Source organism: Myotis brandtii, unplaced genomic scaffold, assembly GCF_000412655.1.
Source record: "Myotis brandtii unplaced genomic scaffold, ASM41265v1 scaffold154, whole genome shotgun sequence".
Taxonomy (NCBI): domain Eukaryota; kingdom Metazoa; phylum Chordata; class Mammalia; order Chiroptera; family Vespertilionidae; genus Myotis; species Myotis brandtii.
This window is the reverse complement of record NW_005355584.1, coordinates 8,946,176-8,954,460: the sequence shown is the minus strand read 5'-3', so window position 1 is coordinate 8,954,460 and position 8,285 is coordinate 8,946,176. Positions and strand designations below refer to the sequence as shown.

The following is an 8,285-nucleotide window of genomic DNA, read 5'->3' as shown; positions in this document are numbered from 1 at the left end:
TTTTATTGATTTTTTACAGAAAGGAAGGGAGAGAGATAGTTAGAAACATCAGTGAGAGAGAAACATCGATCAGCTGCCTCCTGCACACTTCCCCACTGGGGATGTGCCCGCAACCAAGGTACATGCCCTTGACCGGAATCGAACCTGGGACCCTTGAGTCCTCAGGCCGATGCTCTATCCACTGAGCCAAACCGGTCAGGGCAAGATGGGCTTTTATTTTTTACTCACTATAATTTTCTTGTGATCCATCCAAGTCGTTGCATATATAAACACTTCATTCCTTTTTTATTGCTAAGTTGTACAAGGATGCACCACAGTTTTGATTTTTGTTTGTGTTTTTTTAAGCAACTTGTGCATTCAAGGACATTTGGGATATTTCTTGTGTTTAGCTATTATGACTGAAGTTGTTGTGAACATTTGATTATAAGTTTACTCATAACATTTTATTTATTCAAATTATAGGCCATAGATATGAGGATAAAATGTATCATAGCAGGTGGATATTTCCTGAGGTGAAATTTGAGATATAGGGCAAAAGTATAATGCAAAAAAAAGTCCTCCAGGGTCTCTATTTTTTTTCATAATATCTGGTTTTCCTGGCATGATAACGTTTCACTTGGGTTGATAAGAAGAGGTGATGTCCATATCAGTATCTTTGTGACTTTTCACTTCATCCCTAGTCAGCACCATGGAAGGAGAAATAGTGGAGAAATACACTGAGTGGCCAGATTATTATGACCACCTGACGTTTGTAGACAAATTAGCTATAATTTCGCACTGAAGTTGCTAGAGGGCCAGACCATTATAAATAGGGAAGCAGGTTGTTTACCACAACAGTAGAAGTGGTTTTTTCCTGAAGATATGGGTAAACAACACGATTTAACAGCCTTTGAATGTGGGATATATTTGAACGTGAGTGGCCAGATTATTATGACCACCTGACATTTGTAGGCAAATTAGCCGTACACTGCATCGTATGGGATATGGAAGCCGAAGGCCTGCTCGAACACCTTTGCTGTCTGCAGTTACCAAGATAAAACGTCTCCAATTCGCACAGGAACACAAGGATTGGACAGTCGAGCATTGGAGCATTGGAAAAAAGTCATGTGGTCCGATGAATCACGTTTCCAGTTGCATCATGCAGATGGCAGAGTGAGAATTTGGCAGAAACAGCATGAAAGCATGTACCCCACATGCATGAGTACAACCCTTCAAGCTGGTGGGGGCAGTGTTATGGTTTGTGGCATGTTTTCCTGGCATGATTTGGGCCGTTTAATTTGTGTGGAACAACATCCGAATAGCACAACATACCTAAGTGTCATTGCTGATCAAGTTCATCCTATCATGTTGATGGTGTATCCCAATGGAGATGGCTTCTTCCAATAAGACAGTGCGCCATGCCACAGTGCTCGTATTGTGCAGGAGTGGTTTCAAGAACATGAGGGAGACTTTACCTTGCTTAGGTGGCCCCCACAATCACCAGATCTCAATCGAATTGAGCATTTGTGGGACGAAGTTAAAAGAGCCATCAGGCAGCTGGTTCCACAACCATCAAATCTCACAGAACTGAACAGTGCTATTCATCAGGCATGGTGTCAGATTCCTCGCATCACCTTTCAACATCTCGTGGAGTCAATGCCAAGAAGAATCGCCACAGTATTGAAGACAAAAGGTGGCCCAACGAAGTACTGATGGGGTGGTCATAATAATCTGGCCACTCAGTGTATATAGGTTTATTTTTAAAACTCTTATTTGTATTAAATTATGTGGTTCAAACAATAATGAAATTAAACAGATAATGAAAAATCTTGTTCTTAGACGTGACAAATTTATTAATGTTTCTATACACATTATATGGAAAACTTTTCTAAATGTATAACATTAGAGTCCATAAACTACCAAAGATAAATAGTAAACTTTATTTTTTTAGAAATCAGTCAACTAATAACTATTTATTGGAAACTAACTCTGCCCCAGATAAAATAAATTCTTGAGTAGAGATAGACTTTTTAAACTTTCTAAGCATTATTTTTAAAAGTAAATAAAATACCCACAATTGGCAAAATTATAGTATAGTAAATAGATTGATTTAGGTACCAGAGAAAGTACACACAGAAGCTTTTCCCCTTTTTCTGATAATCACATTGCAGAAAATAGCACAGAAAAGCCAAACAGTTTAGTGTTGCTAAATATAATTAATATTTTTATTTAATGATTTTAATAGCTGTATATTATTCCATTAAGTGGTTATACCATATTTTACCTAAACATGTTTCTTTTGAAGCATTTTATATTGCTATAAATTGTTTACTTTTTTTGTTAATCCTCACCTGAAGATATTTTTTCATTGATTTTTAGGGAGAGTGGGAGAGAGGGGAGAGACAGAAAAACATCTATGCGAGAGAGACACAGCGATCGGTTGCCTCCCATACATGCCTTGACCAGGCCCAGGATCGAGCCCGCAACGGGCGTACATGCCCGTGACCAGAATCAAAGCTGGGGCCCTTCAGTTTGTGGGCCAACCCTTTATCCACTGAGCCAAACCAGCTAGGGCTACTATTCTTTATGACTATGAGTTTCTCTATAATTTGTATTATATTCTTAGGTTAGAATCCAAGATGTGAGATACTGATTTTTTAAGTCCTGTTACATATTGCTAAATTGCTTTCCAAAAGAATTGTGTCGATTTATAATATCTCCATTAAAGTGTGGGAGTATGGTTTTACAATGCTTTTATCAACCTTGGGTATTATAATTTTGCTAAGTAATTTGTTTTGGTTTGGGTTACACTTAGTTGCTAGTGATGTTGGGTATCTTTTATGTTTGTTTAATAGCTGTTTTTCTCCTTTTAATTATTATTTATAAAAATTTGAAATGTCACTCTATTTTGCCTATATCTTCCTTACAGTTTCAATGCCCACAACCTGCTTCCTTCACAGTAACTATCCAATTTCCACATGCAATGGTTTTCTCTTGTTTTGTGTCAGACTCCATTAAAATTAAAAATAGATATAACATATCTTGAGTTAAAACACTAGTGCCCTTCGTTAAGTACTTTTCATAAACAATTTTGCTTCTAGTACAGGACTTCCTGCCACAATCTATTTTAATCCCAGAAGACTTGAGCCTATATAAGCACTATTGCTGTTAGCAAATACATCCAGTGGTCGGCAAACTCATTAGTCAACAGAGCCAAATATCAACAGTACTTCTTCAAAATAGACTCGCCCAGGCCGAAAACCTACTTCTGCACATGGGCCATGAAGTTTCAATCGCACTGTACACATGCCCGCATGTGGTGTTTTGTGGAAGAGCCACACTCAAGGGGCCAAAGAGCCGCATGTGGCTCGCGAGCCACATTTTGCCGACCACGGACATAGGCTATGTCAGAACATAGACCTTCATTTATATTGAACTTCTAATTATATATTTGCCCTTGGTTTTAAAAAGCAAATAACTCACTTTAGGTGAAGAAAATTTCCTTCTAGTTGACTATCATATAGTAGGCTAAAAGCAATAATGTTACATATATACTTTTGTGACCTCAGGGTGTAAGTTAGGTAAATAACTCTCTTAAACTAATGGGACCTGGCTCATTATTCAGAGGCCAGTCTCAAGTGACTTATTAGTATAGCAGTAGACTCATAAAAATTTTTAGATTAACTGCTTTAGAAATGGCAAAATGTACAAATAAAACACTATGGGTTTTTTTTCCATTTTATTTTTCAGGTTTACAAGTAAAAGTAACCAAACTGAAAAAGGAACGAATTTTGTAAGTATCAACATATAACACTAATGTCTTATTTATAAAGTAATTGATACTGATGATCTGTTTGACCTCAGTGTATTATTTATAAGGAAATTAGCTTTGCTTAGTGTAGCTAGTTGACAGCAAGTTTTTTAAACTTCCAAAGTAAAAAGAATAACTTGATTTTTAGTATAGTCTTAGTTAATATTTTCATATATTTATATTTTAATACAATTCTGATATATAATCTTTTTTCATAAAGTATTTATTAAGATGGGAAACTATCTGTAAGTTCATTTTGATCTGTCAACAGCATTCTTTTCTCAATTGTGATTAACACCTGGAATTTAACCTCAGAGGGAAGGTAGGGGAGGGTAGGGATAAGGGGGAGAGATCAACCAAAGGACTCGTGTGCGTGCATATAAGCCTAACCAATGGACACAGACAACAGGGGGGTGAGGGCATGAGTGAGGGGGGTTGGGGGGGTAATGGGGGATGAGGACACATATGTAATACCTTAATCAATAAAGAAATTTAAAAAATAAAATAAAATACTACAGGAAGGGAAACAGAATAGTTCTGGGATTTCTAAGCTCATATAGGAAATGGGAACTAGCCCTAGCTGGTTTGGCTCAGAGGATAGAGCATCAACCTGCGGACTGAAGGGTCCTGGGTTCGATTCCAGTCAAGGGCATATGCCGGGGTTGCAGGCTCAATCCCAGTGTGGGGCCTGCAGGAGGCAGCCAATCAATTATTCTCTCTCATCATTGATGTTTCTATCTCTCTCTCCCTCTCCTCCTCTTAGAAATCAATAAAAATATATTTAAAGAAATGGGAACTAAATAGTCTACATCCCTTTTAATTGGTTCAAAATTACCAGTGGTTCTGAATTGTTTTGGTTGTGAAGCCCAGAATCAGATCTGATTATCTAAGTCAAGAGCAGATTTTTACTCATGATTCTATAGAGCTTCCACATTCAGGAATCTGAAACAGACATATAGTAGAATATTATTACTTAATAACAAAAATTAATGTCATTGTGACTAATATTGCATTTGCTTTATGGTATATACCAGTGGGTCTCAGTTACTTCATATTTCTAAAGCTTCCAAGGCTGTAGCCAAAAGCTAGAGTTTGCCAAGCACCCATCAAACACACCTAGTTGTTTTTGCCATTATAATCTGAAAATTGCAGTTTTTCTTTACACCTAGAAAGTCATGTTAGAAGATGACTTAGATTCAAATTTGTAAAATCATAAATTTTTTAAATAGTTCTTTTGAAGAATAATTTTATGATTCTCCTTAGTTAGTGACACTTTAAAATGTTTTGCATTGTTGAAAGTATATATATATTCTTACCTTAAATATTTTTTTGAATTTTTTAAAAGATTTTAAAATTGATTTAGAGAGAAAGAGAGAGAGAAACATCGATGTGATAGTGAAATATCAATGGGTTGCCTCCTATACAGCCCTCCCCCCACCCCCGGGGCTCGAGCCCACAACCCTGGACATATGCCCCAACCAGGAATTGAACTGGCAACACCTCTGTGCACAGGACGATGTCCAACCAACTGAGCCACATCAGCCAGGGCAAAGATATTTTTTTAAACATCCTTACTCATAGGATAGTCCATTTCTCTGTTTCTGTGGTAGTTATGTTTAGTTTCTACAAAAGAGAAAATGTTTCTTTACTTACAGAGGAAATAAGAGAAATTATTTCTGAGTAGTAAATTTAGGATATGCATCTTATTAGTTAGGATAATTTCTTACTGTGAGAAAAAAAACACCAGATGTGACTTTTACAGTAAGGAAAACATATTCTTTCACATAAAAGACCCGAAGCTGGGAGATTCTAGAACTGGTTATTCATTGGTTCAAAAATCACCAGAGACTCAGGTTATTTCTGTCTTTTCTATTCTCTGCCACCTTTAGTGTTTTGGCTTGTCCTATTAGCCTTCATTGCAGAATGTCAAGATGGCCACCATCATTCTAGTTACCACTTGCAGATCCTCCTTGTATCCCTTTCTACTAAATATAAGTTTGCCAGAAGCAGCCCCCAGTGGATTTAACTCTGACTCAGTGATGATTATTGTGTGCTCATTCCTAAACAGTACCTGGCAAGGGGAATTAAATTCACATGATTCACTTAGAGTAATAAAGATTCTGATCATACTTTATATGTATTCTAGGATTGAGCAAATAAGTAAATACATTATTGACAGGTTGCTCACTACCAGGAGAAAGGAGTTACAAATAAGAAAAAAGAGAATGCTAGAATGAACTCTATGCTGCTAGATAGAATTGTAGTTATTAGTATGAATTCGTGGGTTTTGATATATAGATGAAAATACAGATATGTGTTAATGTGTGTGAGGACATACATGTATTTTCTAGGCCTGATCCACTAAGAGGGTCTAAAAACAGTGATTCCCAGCAGTAATGAGCACACCCAAGGCCCAGATCTTGATTTCTAAAGAGGATTCTACAGTAAAATCAAGGGTTTTTTTTGGAGAATTTGGCTGATATCAGGTCTTCGGGGCATGCAAAGTACAATATGAGCTGGAACTTCTTGTGGTGCCAGAAAATAAGGAAATGTTCAAAAAGTAATGGAGGCATGTTGAAAAAATACAGAAGAGAACTTAAAAAAAAAAATCTCTCGCCCTAACCTGTATGGCTCAGCGGATAGAGCGTCGGCCTGCGGACTCAAGGGTCCCAGGTTTGATTCCAGTCAAGGGCATGTACCTTGGTTGCGGGCACATCCCCAGTAGGGGGCGTGCAAGAGGCAGCTGATCGATGTTTCTCTCTCATCGATGTTTCTAACTCTCTATCCCTCTCCCCTCCTCTCTGTAAAAAATCAATAAAATATATATATTTTTTTAAAATCTCCTAATGGCAAAATCAAGAACAGCCTGAACAATGAAATATGATGGTAATGAATTATTCTACCCATGGGATAAATGGACAGTTGTTTTTTAGAATTTCAATTACTAATTGTAGAAAGAATATTTAAAAATCATCATTTGGCAAAAATGACAACAGTAATTGTTGAAGGCAAGAATCATTGAAGTTAAAACTAATAAAAGTATAATGAAAAATTATAATTGTAAATTTTTCAAATTACTCTAAGTTTATCTCCCACATGATACTTAATATTTGCAAAGGGGAAATTGTAATATTACAATGGAGGAACCAGGCAGACTTCATCTTAATGAAATGGTCAAAGTGAACATCATTAGTAATCAGATATGTCAACCTCATATCATGCAATGCACCAAGAAGAACACATTACTTCTGTTGTATTCTTATCAAAAATACACAGTCCAGATTTTATCATGGGAAACATGAGACAAACCCAAGTTGAAGTACAATCAACAAAATAACTGGCCAGTACTTTTCAAAAGCGTCAAGGCTATGAAAGACGAAAATGATGGAGAGACTGTCCCAGTTTGGAGGAGACATGACATTAAATACAATGTAGGATCCTGAATTGGATCCTGGACCTGAAGAATATTAGAGGGACAATTGGCAGAATTTTAATAAGGCCTACAGATTAGTTAATAATACTGCATCAATGTTAATTTCATGATTTTGATAATTATGGTTATGCAAGATACTAACATTTTGAGAAGCTGGATGATAGGTATGGAGGTGCTCTTTGTTCTGTTTCTAACTTATTTTTAAGTCTGAAGTTATTTTAAGATAAAACATTAAAACAAAATTTTCAAGATTTATATCTTGAGTCCTGAGAGAAGATCAACTTTTCTGTAAGCAGCTGCTGAATATTGAAGAAAATCTTTATTCTTTAAGCAAATAATAAAGAGAAATGACTGTTGGATAGGCAACCAAAAATGTAACTACAGTTAGATTAGTCCTTTTTCTGTGGCTGAGAGAATAGTAGCCAATGCACCTATTTCCTTTTGCACAAATTTTGTTTTGCTTCTGTGGGCAGTAGGGATTTCAAAACCTTTTCATCTTTTAATGCTCTTTAATTAATATTGATGATATTAAAACTGTATGTATGAATGCTCCCTATAATAAAATGTATCCCAAAAATAACTAATGAAATTTCATTAGTTGCATGAGGAAAATACATAATTTTCTTGGTTAATAAGTAAAATTTATTTTTTCTATCTACTTGAAAAGAAAGGGACAATATCTTCGTTTCACTTAAAAATAAATAGGATTTTCTTCAGTGATAAAAACCATTTCATGGTTTCAAGAAGTAAAATTAGATAGAAGATGGCAGCATAGGTAAACACCGGAGATTGCTGCCGCAAACAACCACTTCAAAAATACAACTAAAAGACGGAATGGATATCACCCAGAACCACAGGAAAGCTGGCTGAGGAGAGATTCTACAACTAGAAGGAAAGAGCAATCCATACCGAGACTCAGAGGAGGCGCAGTGCAGAGGTGAAATACTAAGGTTCGGAGTGCATGTGGAGTGGGCCTGCGGCGGAGGGCGTGGTTGGTTGTTGTCTTCAATTGGGAGGGAGTTTCAGACTCTGAGCTCCAGATCCGGGCGAGTCTCTAGGGAC

The 8,285-nt window shown here is 36.6% G+C and overlaps 1 protein-coding gene across 5 annotated transcripts in view; it reads left to right on the top strand.

Moving 5' to 3' along the window:
- RBBP8 (retinoblastoma binding protein 8) overlaps positions 1–8,285 on the top strand; it is a 77,496-nt gene that overhangs the window by 16,279 nt on the left and 52,932 nt on the right. For all 5 annotated transcript variants that reach the window (XM_014535939.1, XM_014535937.1, XM_005861599.2 and 2 more), the window contains exon 3: positions 3,730–3,772. In XM_014535939.1, the coding sequence (XP_014391425.1) occupies positions 3,730–3,772 (43 nt within the window). The remainder of the gene's footprint in view (positions 1–3,729; positions 3,773–8,285) is intronic.